The 17,680-nt window shown below is 36.8% G+C and overlaps 1 protein-coding gene across 2 annotated transcripts; it reads right to left on the bottom strand.

Moving 5' to 3' along the window:
• Positions 1–1,622: 1,622 nt before the first annotated feature.
• LOC131019378 (separase) lies at positions 1,623–17,100 on the bottom strand. Of its 2 annotated transcripts, none has more exons than XM_057947916.1 (27): positions 16,334–17,100; positions 16,015–16,192; positions 15,802–15,912; positions 14,673–14,807; positions 14,171–14,565; positions 13,920–14,025; positions 13,681–13,806; positions 12,102–12,392; positions 11,918–12,025; positions 11,576–11,797; positions 11,358–11,485; positions 11,141–11,267; positions 10,750–11,046; positions 10,574–10,663; positions 9,468–9,713; positions 9,259–9,382; positions 8,473–9,159; positions 7,596–7,833; positions 7,173–7,293; positions 5,107–5,301; positions 4,136–4,191; positions 3,827–4,053; positions 3,483–3,723; positions 2,932–3,235; positions 2,435–2,677; positions 2,225–2,312; positions 1,623–2,144 (listed from the first exon to the last, which is right to left on the bottom strand). In XM_057947916.1, the coding sequence occupies exons 1-27, from the start codon at positions 16,993–16,995 to the stop codon at positions 1,735–1,737; spliced, it is 6,156 nt and encodes a 2,051-aa protein (XP_057803899.1). In that variant the 5' UTR covers positions 16,996–17,100; the 3' UTR covers positions 1,623–1,734. The 2 variants fall into 2 exon arrangements, with proteins under 2 accessions (XP_057803899.1, XP_057803898.1); XM_057947915.1 differs by having other exon boundaries at positions 3,483–3,726; positions 16,334–17,099.
• Between the last annotated feature and the right edge of the window lie 580 nt (positions 17,101–17,680).

The raw sequence follows: 17,680 nt of genomic DNA, 5'->3' as shown, positions 1-17,680 counted from the left end.
TCTAATAATGAAACAACTTTAAATAAAACTCTAATGAGCCAAACAAGGCCCTTACTCTTAAAATTCGAAAATACCCAATAAGCTAGACTATTGGGCTCTAAAATAACAAAGTTGAAAATAAAATAAATAAAGTCTTCCAACTCTGGCCCAAAAGCAAATAAATCAAAATTAAACATAAACCTGGGCTATCTAACGCGCCAACTCCACCATCTCCAAAAAGCTTCTTCGCCAACTCTTGCTTCTTCAACTACTAACCTTGGACTGCATCAAAATGAGCATTTATTGTTGTGTGTTTTTATTAGGTAAATGTATTGAAATATATCCCTATATTATTTAGAAAACTTTTTACATAATTTTTTCCTTTACAATTTCGAATCAAATTGAATCGAATAGAATGGAAAACGAATCAAATATCGAATCAAGATTTGATTATAACCCTATCTGCAAGTCATCCATATTGGGCCCGATTATGGGCTTTTCGATATGAAACTAATTTGACCCGCTTGGTTGGCTTGACCCGTTGAATCTAATAATTTGGCCAATTGAACTTATGTGAAATTTGTCCACTACTGGGATTGAACTTCATACATATACTACCTTCGTCCAAAAAGAGTATACAATAATTACTTTATTTGGCATCCACGATGAGTATACTATCTTTCTTTTTTTGAACATGATCTCCCTTTCTCTTTTCATATTACATTTTTACAAATACTCTTTATTTACTCAAAAATCACCATGGCTCACACTCAATTCAACTACAATCACTCATTTTTACATGGTAAGATCCTTTATCAATTAAACACACATCTAACAACTATTTTATTAAAATTTATGCCGAATCAAAAGTTATATACTATTTTGGACCGTGATAATATATTTTTTAATGTAGGAATTAGGAACCAATTTGAACCAGTTATCTTCCTATAATCTATGTTATGGAAAGAAACCTTATTGTATTATATAAAGAAAATAGTAAAAGATAAGGACCCTATAAATGAGAACTAAGAACTAACTACAAATTTAGATTGAATAAGACATTCCTCATAATTGATTAATTAAAAAAAACAAACAAACTTCTCGATTTTTTCGCTATTTGGATATCTTATCCCGAAAATCTCACATTCCATTCAAAGATCCCTGTCCCGAAATCTTTCACGTTTCATTCTTGGTTCATGTAAATTCATATTGTTGTTTATGAAATCGTAGTTGTGCATTTGATATATTTCTCGTTTAATCTTATTCTTCAAACAATTCATGATAATAAGTATTTATCAATTCATGCGATTCATGTCATTGTTCATGAAATTATTTTCTTTGTGCATTTCAAATCTTTAAAATTTTAAATAGCTAAATCTTGATTATAGGGTGAAAAACAGTTACTATTGATCTTGACTGAGATTATAAAAAAACTGAAAGACCACATTAGCTCTTTGTTCTTGCTCAAAATGAATGTTCACATGTATCTCAATTTTAAAAGACAATGCTTTTTGTGCGTTAGAATCATACTTCTTTTCTTTACAGTATTAGATCAAGAAACGACCTATGATCCAAATTAATTTCTAGCTCCTCCACTAAGATAGGTTCCTACATGAACTCATCCCTATTTGAGCCTCCTAAAGTAGCATAAATTAAATACAAATTTATTGTGTTGGGCCATTTCAAAAATTGAGATTCCTTTGGTTAAGGAAAAGAGCAACAGAAGATGATTTCATGACCAATATTAATAATATTCTATAAGGCTTTTCTTTTTATTATCCCTGTTGGAACACCATAACAAACTGGTGATGCTCCAATGAGAAAACCAAGAGTGCAAGCATCTCGAGCTTGAGCCATAAATGAAGCAATCCTTGGTCTATGAATACATTTTGTGGGCATACATTGTGCACACTCGGATGAAGCTGCTGATCGCTCTCTCAACCACGCGTTGAGCATCGCCTTCCCAAACCTGTCGATGTCTTTATCCGTAACCTCCCACAGATTGGCAACAATAACAGGAGAGCCTGCCAGTATGTAAGAGAGTGGAGCCCCTTGAGGCATGTAGGATCCTTTGAGGTAAAGGGATCCGCTGCTGCATCCCAGAAGTAGAGTGGCAGCGCAACCGTCCAATTTCTGAATCTCGTGCCCGGGGATGTATTGTGTACCTAAAAAGGCCATGATCAAAATCATATGTGAGAAAATTTACAGATTTGAGAATAGAATACATTCATTTTCTTGGGCATACCACTTCCATGACCAAAATAGATGAAGAGGTCGTGGCCTTTTAAGGCAAGAGAGAGTTCCTCAACTGTGGGCACAGTTCCAATTCTTCCCTGTACACCAAGTTTGTTGAAAATGCACTTAGTAGAAAATTATGTCCACGTGAAAAAGTAATGAGAGAGGTAAAACAGAATTCAACGACCAATTTTACCCAAAACTTTGAATAGCATGTTACCTCTATTATGTCTTGATTTTTGAACCAATTCTCAAATTCAACCTGTGTTCTACTAAGATCACCATCTGGGTTCAATAAATAATATGAATCCAGGGGATCTATAAGAGGAAAGACCGGAACGCTTGTCTCTAATCGATTTTGGTTTTCGCAGTGCCTGTCAAGTGTTGCAAAAATGCTACCAATGGAAGGCATTCGGTAAACCTCCTGATTTCTCAATATTGGTAGACACTCCCATGGAAGCATCTGCAGATAATGTCATATTTACCTTGTCAGATGGAAACATTATGTGTAAGAAGAAAGCATGGGAATTCAACAGTTTTAGATCGTCAATTAGCAGAGCAGAAAACAAGTTGATGAATATAAATATGAAGCATTTAGAAGAGGACTGGTTAATCATCGATTTGGAACTCAAGATGATCATCGTGACATTTTTGAAACAACGACACAGTCCTCTTAAATAAGCTAACACATATGAAACTGGTTAACCAAGGACGCACCTGCACCTCAATATCCAAAACCAAGATGATTGGCTTTCCATTGATGCATTCAACCTGGTCTACGTTATCGGACATTTCAAGCATTCTACTGAACAATAACTCCATCATATTTTCAAATTGACTAGATGATCCAGAAGTTGCCTCTGACCTGAGGCCAACATAGCATTTTTTTGTTACAACAAGCTGCAAAAGATCCATCTCATCTTGGGAAAGGCTTTTCTGTATAGAGTCCAGAGAGTTGAAGCTTGGCCAAATCCCCAAAAGCAAATATTTCCAAGTACCAAGCCACAAGTCCTCCATATCTCTGATACACATAAATTTGGCATGTCACTTAATTATTGGTTTTCTAAGGATAAAATATGATTATGTTATAGTAATCCAATATAACTTATTGACAATTAAGGGAAGAGGGGACAAAATCCGTTTCGGCAGCAGCTTTCCTTTAGCTTAACTCAACTGTTTATAAGTTGAGAATATTGTTTTGCAGTAAAAAAGATTTTCTTAGTGATAGACTGAAGATGAATTCTTAATATAAACTTGAAAGAACTTACTGCAAAAATTTGCAGAGGCATTCATTAAGTTTGTTCCTCTGCGTCCACCACAGAGATGTGTTTTCTTTAATATATTCTAGGAAATACTCTGAGGATGAATAGTAATTTCCTTCCAGTACATGTCTAAATACTGGGGCTATGTCATCGATCACAGAGGAGACCCAAGGACACTGCCATTGCTTCACAAAATCTTTGCAGTTGAAGATAACTGAGCTGGAACTGGCATCTTCATCTGAAGCTTCTTCTAAAATAATGAAAAAGGGTAAGCTCAACGGAAGAATAAAGATGGCTGTAAATTTCTTACAGGAGACTTCATGCTTGCAGTATCTTCTAAATTAAAATACCTTTCAAAATTTCATGCACAGGAAGAAGTACAACATGTTGGTTATCCGAACTCAAATGGGATAACAGAATCCATGCTTGAACTTTTGGAGAACAATGCAGGAGTTCTTTAAGCAAACTAGCATCAGCACCTGACACCAAGCTAATGCAGATGATCGGAGTTGATGGCAGGCCCTGAAAAAAATCTAACACAAATTCTTCCAGGTCCTTGCAAGACTCAGGTGCAGGCCTGGAAAAGGTATCCGGTCAAAGAAGAAATATACCAAGTATTTTAAGGCACAAAATTTGTCATGCTTAATTAATTACACTACCTGAGGGAGTGAGGTAAACCGTGAATGTCTAAAACAGAGTCTGGAAGAGAGGAATCCTGACCACAAGTCAAAGAAGAAATTACTGAGCAAGACATTGTTAATCAATAAAAACATGTGCAGAAGACATTATTTACATTATCCTAATCGAGCCAAGATATATGACAAAAGAGACCAGCATAATGCCAAGAAACATGACTAACGGCTATCTGCAAATGCACGAATATAGAAGGCCAAAATGAACAGTTACGTTAGTATACAGCCAAAACGAATGAAAAAGAATCATGCAGAACTCCTGGCCTACTAATAAAGTCCTAGCCATCTGTACAGGATACATACAGCAGGAACTAGTACTACTACATTTAAACATTAGCAGCATGGAAAGGCAGTCCATCTACAAGAAGTATTTGATAAGAATCTCTTAAGTGTAATGAGTCTGCAAGTAATTGACAATTTTAGTAGATTGTGATCCGATAAAAATTCAAAACTATAAAGTGCTTAAACTACTAGACTGGTAATACAATGTGCATCTAGGAATTTATTTTATCTTTTACATTATAAATTAAGAAAAATCTAGATACAAAGGAGATGAGGAATCCCATACAAAACTTAGAAACTAACTAAATAAGTTGCCCCAATCAATAACAGTATCAGGTACACAGAAGGCATTGAAAATTTGAAATCTTTGTGGACTGGAGGCAAACCTAAATTTCATCCTCTCGAGACCTCATCAACGGAGTCCTACAAATTTTCAAAAATCCCCTTAGTCCTTTCTAACAAGATAGACCAACACAACATTGAGGTAATTATTCCTCAGAACATTCGAATCCTTTTGCTAGCGAAGTTTCCAGGGTTTGTGAACAAATCAATGGAAAAATGTGGTGTAACCCATAACAACCCCTTGACACACATAAATCATAACAAACAAATACATATGCCGAAAACCTGTTCTATTAGAGGACAAGATCGAGTACCTCAGAATCTGTAGCACTTTGACTTTGTTTCTTTTGCATTATCCCAGATAAGAATTGCTGGTTAAGTTGAGTGCCAAGTGAAGCTTGATGGAAGAAAGAAGCCCACTGACTTTCAGAACCTTGCTCATTTGAAGATAAAGAAAATTGCTCCAATGATGTCGAAAGCACATATATGGCTGTAAGCAACCTGGAGACCTGTAGCATGTATCAGGTGTCAGTCATCAGTAATCACCAATCAGATCACTATCCAAGTGGGGAAGAAGAGGTTAGACAGCAGAACGAAATATACTGCCTTGTCATTTGGCAACAAATTAGCAAGGACCCTTCTACACTGGGACCAAATGTAAAATTAGAATCTTTCCATCCATGGAAAAAACCAACTGTCAACAATGTTTACTTAGCTGCATGATCACGTGAAAGGCATTGTTTGGAACATACCATGTCAGCACAAGGGAAGATAGAATAAAAGTTTCACCAGGAGATCTATTTGGAAAAGTTAAATATTTCATCATTGTCTTTATCTTAGCATATATCACATAGAACACTGAATTGCTTGCTCTCATTATTCTCGTAAGATATAAAATTTAGTGTTTTTCTCCCACATCAAAAATAAAAAAAAAATCCCATACATTGTGCAAATCAGTTATGTCCTTACCTTCACTTAACCAACTATTTACCTTTCTTACAGTTAGTTAATCTGTGCTTCAGCATAAAGAATATATAGCTCATAAGGGAAATTTTTCGATCCCAAGGTTGGGTAGTGAAACATATAAATCTATCTAGAAGTTTCAGAAAAAGAACAGACCACGAAAAGGCCTCCATCTCTTCCTTTTAAATGACTTGTTTGCATCCAAGGCAACATCATTTTATAGGAAATATATCGAAAAAAATAGGGAAAAGGTGCAGATTGGCCCCCGAAGTAGTAGCCCCTATAGCGTATAACCCCTCTTACTCACTGTGTGTGCAACTAAACCCCTGAACTCCGAGAAAATGGTGCAAATTCCCCCCTCTGACCTAACGCCGTTAAGTGTCCGTTAACGTTTGGGTTTAATTGCACCCTCTACTTCAGGGGTGGATCTGCACCTTAATTTTTTTTAATTTTTTTTTAATTTCAACAACCCACCTCCGGCATCAACTTAACCGCCCCCCGTACTCATCGGCTCCAACTTACACTTTGTCAGCTCGCACACGCTCAATCTCTTGATCGTCGACTGCTTACCGCCGACATGCAGCAGCATCACCAACTCCAGATGTGGACCTGGATCGAATCCTGCTTGGTCCAAATCCATATCCGTATTTTTTTACTTAGGTCAGGATCCTGTCCAAATCCATTAGGTCTAAAAAAACGAGATTCGTGTCCACATCCATTAGATTCACAGGGTCTCGAGTCCTGACTCGGATCCATTCTTTTTTCTTTTATAAAATAAATTTACAAATATTAAATTAACCAAAAATAAAATCATAATTATTATCTAGAGTTTTAATAATTATTCAAAAATAAATAAATAAAATTTAAATATATATTATATAGATAAATATATACACAAGTAATATCATAAGATAAGCCTAAAAGGTTAAGGTGTTGGAGGAGATGCTGTTGTGCGGGGCGGTGAAGAAGCTGGTGGCGTTGCTGCATGTAAGCGGTGGGCAGTCGACAACCAAGAGATTGGGCGCGTGCGAGCTGACAATGTGCAAGTCAGAATCGATGAGTATGGGGGTGGTTAAGTTGATGCCGGAGGTGGGTTGCTGAAATTATAAATAAAATAAAAAAAAATTATGGTGCAGATCCACCCCTGAAGTAGAGGGTGCAATTAAACCCAAACGTTAACGGACACTTAACGGCGTTAGGTAAGAGGGGGAATTTGCACCCTTTTCTCGGAGTTCAGGGGTTTAGTTGCACACACAGTGAGTAAGAGGGGTTATACGCTATAAGGGCTACTACTTCGGGGGCCAATCTGCACCTTTTCCCAAAAAAATACTATAAAATCAAGCTAAATGAGAGGCTCTAAGACGTGAGGTATTTCTTAAGAGATTAAATGGAAAACAAAAAGTGTGCAATGACTTACTTTTTGGAGAAGTAAAGGAACATCACGACATAGTATAAAGGACACCTTCAGCAAGGAAAGCACCCTTACTGTCCCAATGCTAGAAAGCTCACAGCAGAAGTTTCTGTTTGATGAGGGAATGCTGAAACAGTCGAGCCAAAGAGCATTAGAACCAAAATAGGTCATCATTTCAGATGGAAAAATCATCCTAAAATAAATTTAGGATAAGCCAAAAAGGAAATATATTTCAGGCATCATCCTAGATTGCTCCAAGTGTTCGAGCAAGTTACCATTTCAAAAACTTGTTGTAATTGAACAAAACCGAAGTAACAGAGATATATGCAATGCATTTTATTGTCAGCTTGGCATTACAGGCACTGTAGATAAGTTCAAAGTGTGTGCCTAAGAACGTATGAAATGAGAAGAACAGCAGTTGATAAATACCTGGTAGCCTGGTAACAATTATTTTTTACAATGAACCAGCAAATAAAGTAAAGGAGTGTTGCACGTTCAACAGCCAATGCATCTCCAGGATAATACTTCCCAACCGACTCAATTAGGAAAAGAAGGGAATCTGAAGAATGCTTCGAACAATATGAATTTCTACTGACGAAAATTGATAAACTTTGTAACAGAGTTTCATGTGCTTCATGAACATGGCCAAAAGTGCCAGAAAATTTTCCTGCACATACATGAGGTCGAGGAAGAAAAATTTAGAATAAATGTTGATAAAACATTGCAGGCAAGACCTGTGGACACAATATAGATTTAATATGTGTTCTCTATAACATGTATAACATCAGCATATTGAAAACATGAAAATTTCATAGAACAGAACCAATTGTCAAGAGCATCTTGTAGGAATGTAAATGGCAGCAGTCACAGTACAATCTTTTGTCACTTAAGACAAATAACTTGGCATATATCTATTGAACCAACAATTAACTAAGCAATTGCAATCTTGTGCCTGCTTGTGTGATAAGAGTAACTCTACTGTACTTGGTATATTAGCCACATAGTAGATTACATCTATTTCAAGGACATACTCTGAAGTAAAGAAAGATACTCCACAATTTAAGCTGCAGTTCATCCACCAATATAATAGAGAATAGGTGTTTCATAGTTGCTTCTACATTATGACATTTACACAGGTTTCTGTTCCTGCAGTGGTTAGTCATTAAGTTTGATTAACTTCTTTATGCTACGACATGTTTGGCTGCAATTTTTATCAAAACAATTCCAACTTTAAATTACAGAACTTTATTAAATATGAGAGTATAGGAACATATTATAAAAGAGACTGTCAAGGATCAGACCATACCTATGCTTATAAGTAATCTTAAAGAAAGCTTTCTGTGAACAAGCTCCCAGTTCATGCATATGAATATGCTTAAATTGCTGCATTCACCAGCTCCATGAAGACACTGCCAACATTTCATTTTGTTGCAAAGAGATCTGATTTCACTTTGAAGATCAGCAGAAAAGTTTTTTGAATCAAAACTCCTCAGATGCTCAGTGGCTAAACTAGAAGAGGGACCGGTTTCTTTGTCACCTGGTTCAATCTCATGGGTTTCTACTACAGAGCGATGGACAGACCGAGTAACCCTACGATTATGACCACATACATAGTCCTGTTTCTGAGAAGCAGGTTTCATTTCTTTTTTTGTCCTTCTAGATCTTCTTGGTTCAACTTTACTTTCAGATTTATCATTTGCAAGAGATTCTTCAGAAGTAGAGTACAAAGTCCCCCAGTCAGAAAGATTTAGCTTGTCTAGTACTAATTTGTACAATCCTTTGGCACTAGACAACGTCTTTGGAGAAGGAGGCTCTTCATTACAGCAAGAACCGCTCAAGAATAAATCCCCAAGTTGTTGATTAATGGATATTTCCCACATCCATAAACATTTTTTGCAGGAGATGTTATCAAGATTGTCTGCTAGTCCTTTCTTAGCACTGGACAATTCTTTTTCAGATAGGCTCCAAAGCTTTTGTTTGCGGTATAGCTTTCCTGATCAGAATATAAGCATAGAGTAAGATGTCCATACAATCATGCGCGACATTTTAGATAAGTGAAAGAACAGGGAATATGGCACATTAAAGGACATACCCAATAGACAAGAAAAAGAAATTTCAAAAAGTGGCAAATTCTGAAACTGGGCCACATTTCTACCCCACTGTAAAAGCATTTCAGCCTCAGATACGTTTCCAAGAATCTCTTGAACAAATCCAACCTACACAAAAAGATAATACACAGAATAATCAATTATACAAAGTGACTTCATAAGGAAGCTTCAAATGTGCTGTATATGTGGATACCTGTAGTATGCTTTCGAGATAACAACTAAGCACATTCCAAGGAGTAAGGACGCAGCCCTCATAATCACAAGAACCTTTTGTCACCACAAAATCATTAACTTTGAAGGTCTGCACACCATAGTAACTCTTTTCAATGAGCTCCCCTTTCACCTCAAATGTCTCCGCCACTTTCTCCACTGAGTATTCAAATTTTTGTTGTAAGAGTTTACTACGTAAGCGATGGGCCTCTTTTGCATATGCAAGAGCCTATAGTATCGTACACGCTTTGTTAAAGGAGAATATGTATGCTGAACGATGTGTAGTTCAGTAAAACTAACATGTTCATCAACAAGCACAGCCACTGAAAAATTATGGAATTCATATAATCTACAAATCTGCAACTCCTCATTATCCCACTTGGTTGAGTGGTTCACAATTACAAATGGTCTTCTTAGAAACCTACAATGTTTTTTCCTTTTTTTTGGTTTAAAGCTATGACATTGCATATGCAAAACTTGAGATTGTGCCTAGTGTATCCTCAGGCAATGCAAAGCAGGAACTAAAAAGCAGAGCAAATTAAGTTATTGGGTATGATGGACTCTTAGTGCACCTAATTTTCTCTCAAACAAAACCTATAATTGAACATTCATCATACCAAGTACACAAAGTAAAATGGAAAAGATAATTGGTGCAACTCCACCAGTGGATTGACAAATGAAGCAGGAAAACAACTTGAAATGTACTTCTCTAACAATAAACTTGACATGACTTAACTTTTTATTATTATGAATAGTGAAAACTATTTGCAAGCAATCAGCAAGCATAACTGGTTTTAAAAAATTGGCAAGGAGGTGTTCTCATAGAAGTTGCATAAAATTTTAAGCTTTTGCAGATTCCCCCGAACAGAACATACACTTAGAAGTTATTTTCACTCGCAAAAAGCCAGAACAAATGTAATGGACGAAGTAACTTTTTTTCTTCTTTGATAAATTACATAAGTAAATAAAAAAATTCAAAGATTGCGCAACGGAGGACTCGAACCCAGGACCTTAGGTCTTGGGCATTAACCTCCTACCGCTAGGCCAACACACGCACACAATGGACGAAGTAACTTAATTTTGAGTTACCTCAATCATTTGTCCACTTGATATCAGTCTTGCAGACAAGTCGTAGTATAGATTTGATGAAAGAAAGCTTGTACAACTGGTCATTTGAACCTAAGGAAATCAAAGGACAAAAACGGAAAATATGTTTCAAAATCATATGTGAAGTAGATGCTCATTAATTTACTAAAGGAGCTTACACTGGAAATGAGATCAGAAGCTGCTTGTTTAATCTCATTATTGATGTGATGGAAACCAACAACAAGAGGCTGCAGCTCCTCCATACACTTGCTCCAAAATATGGAAGAGTTACAAAGTTGACTCTCATGCTTAGAGAATGTCCCAATAAACATATGATTTACAGGTGAAGCACAGAGAGCATGACTAAGCCTCTTGTTTTTCCAGAGTTCAGCCAGTGTTTTTGCAAAGTGAATGTTCTTCTTGTTAAACAACTTGATCACGACATCATACAACCTGGGATGAATTTCCAAATAACCCTGGAGCAGGAAAACATAAAAGAGAGTCACAATACAGCAAACAGATCAAGAACCTCATCTACATGAGCGCATAAGCATATAAAGTAAATTTCACCTTTATCGATAGGAAATCAATGAGTCGATACCATAAGTATAGCATGTCTTCATATTGTTCATCATCATGGCAATGATCTGGGTGCAAGCAGAGATTCAATGCATCACGAATGTCATCAAGAAAACCACTGTCAAACCAAAGGCAGTAAACAATCAATAACAGGACAACTTTTCCCGATCAACTACTAGTGGGTATTTTTTTGATAAATTAGACTAGCCTTCCAGGTAATAAAACCATTGATTGCGGTGCTGCCTCCTGGGTATAAAGTGCACGTAAAAGGTAAGCATGTACGAGGAGATGATGAGTCTGAGAACTGCAGCTTCTTCTTGAGCCATATATCAACTTCTGTTATTGAAGAAGTTCTTGTTAACAAATAAACATTATAAGGAATCAAATGGACAATGAACAACAAGATTGTACTAGCATATAGCTCACCAATGTTGAAACTGCATCTGACAGACACTGAATGCACTCATCCAGTCGCTCTAATCCTAGAGCTCTTAGTGACTTTGCCTTTTGTATAAGAACTCTGCATTTCTTCACAATACTGTCCTTTGTGACATAAATTTCTTCCAATAGGACATTGATTACTTTCATTTTCATTCTGAGACTGTATCTTGGATTCAAGTAGCTCTTTTCATCGTATGCACAAAGCTCCTATAAATTCCACAAAAGAGATGTGGAATTGTGGATAGAAGAGATAGATTTCAAGGTACAGATAACGGTGCACAAAGAACTAGGACATGTAAGTCTGGAGGTAGGAGAGTAGAAAGAAACCTCTTCCAATATTTTTCCAAGTGCCCTTTTAGATATTTCTTTAGAAGATGAAAGCAATGAATACAGCATTACTTCATGCTCTGTGTCATCCGACATTTTATATTGTATCTGTGAATCATGTCAAAAATCAGATCAAGCAGTCTTCCAAATAATTCAAAAGCAGGCAATAACCGTAAAATGTTACCTTTACCCATTCCTTTATCAAAGACGCAGGAGTTGGTAGTGTTGCAATCAAATTCTCTGAATTTGACCAGCATATAATACTTTCTCTAATGATCCCATTCACCTTGAAATCACCTTCTTGATTAAGTTGCATAAGAAAAGCAACTTTATCAGATGCCTCCATGACAAAATCTGCAATAGACTTTTCTGACATGTCATCTTGAGCCACATGTGATTTGGTCGTCTCTACTTTACAAAGATCTACAACATAATTCCATAAAGCTTTACAGCACATTTTTAAAGCTTTAAAAGCCTGCAAAAGGTCATGTCATGTTGTTAGCCAATATGTGGGATATATAAGAAAACTGCATGTTCCGAGATCTTTATATCTAATAACACAAGATAAGTGATATATGATTCAGCAGGCCATATAAATATCTTTCCTGACAAGAATAAAACAAAACTAGTGTCCTGGTAAGTACAAGAGTGATATGTTGATGTGCAAGAAATTTTTCTAGGAGAGTTTCAAGAAAAGATTCCTGATATTGGTAAAGTCATTAATGGATGCACTCTAGTGATCATCCAATGAGTGTGTGAACAAAAATATTAAAGGCTACTCTTTTGACTTCTGAAATGAACTTCTAGATATGCCAGACTTCACAATCATTTCACTCTTTCTTATATTGAATTCCCTATCCAAATGTCTAGTTGAAATGGGTTACCTCCACCTTATATGCCACTGTTACTATTCTTTGAGATGTAAGAGTAACTTCCAGAGAACAATTTTACTAATTCCTACTTCCTAGACAGGTCAAAGATCATAGAAAGGTGGGGAGGGCGAGAGAGAGATGAGCAATTTCTTCTACCACATAATGTCATGTCGCAAAATAAGGAGGCAAAAAAATGCAGCTAACACATTGAAACATGTGCAAGCAAGTTAGCAACCAACCTGCAATGGTAGCAGTTCATCTTATTTTATTGCTGGATATGACAGTTTACCGGAAAACAGTCATAAGGTTATGGCGGATGTGATTTTTAAATTATCAATCGAGTTTATCGCAAAATGGAGCTGATGTGTGTGGCAAAATAAAGTTGTTGCCTTTTGGCGAAATTATTTTGGCTAAGTTCATCACAGTAAGACGAAATTATTTTGGGCAAGTTTGATGGACATGGTATATTCGTATTACCAGAAGTCAATGTCTTAAGTTCAAAATTTGAATGTAGTTCTGTAATTGCCACATGTGATTGGGAAATCAACTGAAGATCATGATTTTTACGACAATGACCTATTTATTTGATCTCAAAGGAACAGCATGATTAACCTTAAAATTTAATCAATTTTGCAAACAAATTCTGAGAAATCCAAACATAAATCGGTAACTCTCTCACAAAGCAATAGTTGAATGACTAAATAAGAATTAATATTCAAAAGAATGATATCTGAGAGCAATCATTCAAGTCATTTACTAATTGGCAGGATTTTCCTTATAGTGTATAGATGAAGTACTTTACCTCAGCAAACTATGAAACAAAATTTGAAAAAAGTAGAAGAATCAAAAGCATGAGAAGTCAGAAGTGATAAAAAAAAACTACTTAGATACCTCTTTCAGGCGCTTTTTACTCTTCAATATCACTGCTATGTTATTAAGAGAAACATATAGATACTTAAGCCTCTTAATTGGGATCCACTGCGCAGAAATAACATGCTTTACTGATAGAGTACTCTCCTGCAAACATCAGATTGTGCGAAAGTTCAAAATTTTGACCGTAAAACAATTATTAGCATAAAACTTGTGTTGACAATAACCACCCTCTGTTAACTTTTTGATAGAATCAGGACCTTTATGTTTTGGTTTATTTCAAATGAGAGCATAAGAGCAGCCACAACTACAACAGATATCACTTTGTGATTGTCCCCAGATGTCACTTTCTCTCTCTCAGTAGCACTGCATCCATAAAGAAAAATGTCATTACATTTATCTCAGAAAGTTAAGAATACAGTGAAGCACAAAAATGCTACATCAGTTAAGAATTGTGTTGTCTGTAGAAGGGCAAGCATTGCCATGCAGCCTATAACATAGAGTAAAGTACCTGAGAAGATCAAGGAAGATATGGCAATATTGACGAAATGCGTCATGGATCCCACTTAAATTTTTCCAACAGGAAGCAGTCTCTGCCTCAGAGAATATTTCCTTCCTATTAAAATAAATAAACTCTGCTAATTTCAAACAAAAAAATTTGAGTGCTTCCCAGTATGGTAAATGTGAAATTCCTTGTTCATAGGAACTCTTCTCTTTGCCAGCACTATCAAACTGCTCGTTCAACCAATTGATAGAAAGAGCCACTTGTTGAAGCCTCGTGTTATTGAGCAACACCTGAAGAGAAGTTCCACCTTTTTCAGTGTCTTCCTCTTTCAACTGATTTGATGAGCTTCCTAATAATCCACTTGCGTACAGATTGAGAATAGAACTGATGAAGATGAAATCCTTCAGAAAGAGAATAAATTGCTTTTATCAAATTTTGCAGAACAAAGTTGAGATTTGATGCAGGCCAATAAATGACAAGCACCAAATTTTTGAGAGCTGGTAAGTACCTGACTAAAAGATTCTGCTAATCTATACAGATATAGAGCAACTGGATCACATAAAACAACAGTTGCACTTTGGCATTTATTTGCACAATAACACACAAGTTCCAGAAAACCCAAAGCTGTTTTTTCGGCTCCATCCTGCATATTCAAACTTTGGAACATTTAGTTACTATACTGATACTAGCATCACGCATAACCAAAATGGCTAACCGTAATTGTGCGGGAAGCAAAAGAGAGAATAAGGTCACAAACTTTATCAAAAGGATTTCTACTGCAATGCTATTCCCCAGTGAAAAAAGGAAAATTGAGCAGAGTAATAGGCACAGAACAAAATTCAGGGTGAGGACTACCGGAATTGGCAGTCAAGTCCTTCAATATATACATCTGGCAGTATATTCATGGGCACAGATAGTGTCAATACTTAAACCAATTATTATACACAGAATTCAGTCGTGCCCTCAATCTCTCTGAACACTTCTACGCTTTTATATAATCAGAGTGAGATAGTGTCTTGACTTCATCACGGAGTATTAAATAAAAAGGCTCAAGTCAATAACAATTATTTTTGAAGATTACATTGACAAAATTGCCTATACAGAGCACTAGTGTTCACTCTGGAAAGCTTGACCTATTTGTTTGTGGCACAAATCACTTTTATTTTTAACATGCATATGGCCAGAATTTCTGCACACAGTATACCTCTTTTAGTCCAGCACAAAGAAATTGGTCCTTGCAGGTGCAAAAGATACAATCAAGTCAGATTAATGAAGTATGTATATTTATTTGAGCTAAATCTAAACTAATGGGGGCCCAAAGATTGGTGATTTTATAGTAAAAAGAAAAACTTGTAACCCATAAAGGTCAGTATCATCTCGCATATTCCATTTCCATGGTACCAAAGATAGAGACTCTGCATTTTCAATATTGAGAGATGTCACTTATGTACCATCAATATTTTTGGTGATATGTTTGAAGACAACCCCCATGACCATAATATAAACTAGCAATAAAACAGAATCCTCATACTTCAGAAACTAATTTAAAGCATGTCCAGGAAAAGCACATAAATATTATTCCATCACACAGTATTTTATTTAATGTAAATGCACCTAGCATGTCACAGTCAAACTACCTTGCATTCAGCAGCCATAAAATCTAGGACATGTTTTAACACATCAAGTATGATGTCAGCGGACAGCTCGTCTCTCTGAGAGAATAGAGAAGAACAAATCTTAAGTGCAACCTGCGTCGAAAGAAAGCAAAAACAAAAGAAAGCATTAATAATAGAACAAGATCAACCAGAAGTCATCGAGTTTAATGATCTTATGTTCTGGACAATTCCTACCTTGTATATTTGATCTTGAGCACATGATTTCTTGTACTCTTTCACGGTGACTGCGGAGAACTCACGTATCAAATCCACACTGAATGATTTTATTTCTGCTACTAAAAATACAGCAATTATATGAAGATTTGTCTCCAAGAAATGGTGGAATTTCGCGTAGTCCTTTGCATCCAATATCCTAAATCGCACAGACAAATCTAATCAGCTTCAAACCAACTGAGGCAAACATACAACTAAAGCCATTTAAGAGCTAAATGTGCAATTAGATATGTTATTTTATAAGCAAGACCTCGTGTATGCATGCATGCTTAAATCTTACTTGAAACACGGCTCGGATTCATTCACCAAGGAAATTACTCTCCAGTAATCAGCTTCCACTTTGCTCTTCCTCTTAGAGGCACATTTTACTAAGGTCACAACGACCTCCAAAACTATAGCGGCAAGTTCTCGATCAGCGCCCTCCCCACTCAATTCAGGAACCAAACGCGCCTTCAATTTCCCCGACCTACCTTTCAATCCACCTCCTGCATTCGCATTTAACCTCTCCAGTACCACCAAACCCTCGGCCTCCGCTTCTTTGAACAAATCCCAATGCTCCAAGCAATGAACATACCGAATCCTCTGAACTTGAACCGAATGCGGTTTTCCGGAGAGCTCCGGCGCGATGACTTGGAGGCAGTCGAGGCAGAGGCGATAGCTGTCGAACAATTCCAGGGCGGAAGTTCGGGGCATTTTAGGAGACTCGGAGAGACGCTTGGGGATGAGAGAGAGGGAGTTGTGTATGAACGATAAGAACTGTTTGGCGAGGGGGCGGATAGCAGGGAGATCAACTGGGGGTTTAGATTTGGAAGATTTGAGCGGCTTTTTGACGGTGGCGGCGAAGAAAGGAGTGAAAGGGTGGAGATGGGATGTGAAGAGGGCGTGGATGCCGGTTGGCGATGGAGATTGGAGTTTGGAGAGGATAGATGTGTCCGATTCCATGGCGTCGGCGGCGGTGGTGTTTGGGGAGAGAAAGGATGGTGTGATTGTCAACTCAAGTGTGTGAGAGAAGAGTGAAATGTTTTGCGTGGGCGGGAAACAGACAGAACGCAAATTGGATTTTGCCAGGAATGTCGATACTCTCCAGTTTGAATTTTGGACGATTTTTATTATTATTATTATTATTATTATTATTTTACTAACGTGTCACCCAACGAAATAAGACGCATATCATTTTACGCTCTGATCCACGAAAAAGAGTTCTCATTCCCCTCCTCTTTTTTTTGTCCACGAAAAATAATCCTGTTTCACTTTTTTGACAAATTTACCCTTATTTTGTTTTACTATTTACTTTAGTTGCCTTTATTGGGCCTACCACGACTCTAATTTAAACACTCTAACTATTCCTTAATTAACTGTGTCTGTCCTAATTAATTGGCGTAATTAATTACCCTATTTAATGTCTGAAATTAAATCCCCCACACATTACTTCTTCCACTTAGCATATATATTCCATTTGAAATTAAAACCATAACTCTTTGAGTATTGCGCCGCTTCATTTCTCTCTGAAACCCCTAAATCCCGCCGCCTCACTCGGTGAAGCTTTCGTCGGCGATTACCCCTTCTGCCTCCGATTTCGCATCGCCTCTCACCCCTGATTGATGGATCTTGAACCATATCTCACTTC

The sequence above is a fragment of the Salvia miltiorrhiza genome, chromosome 4 (genome assembly GCF_028751815.1).
Source record: "Salvia miltiorrhiza cultivar Shanhuang (shh) chromosome 4, IMPLAD_Smil_shh, whole genome shotgun sequence".
NCBI classification, from domain to species: Eukaryota; Viridiplantae; Streptophyta; class Magnoliopsida; order Lamiales; family Lamiaceae; genus Salvia; species Salvia miltiorrhiza.
This window is presented reverse-complemented; position numbering and strand designations above follow the sequence as displayed.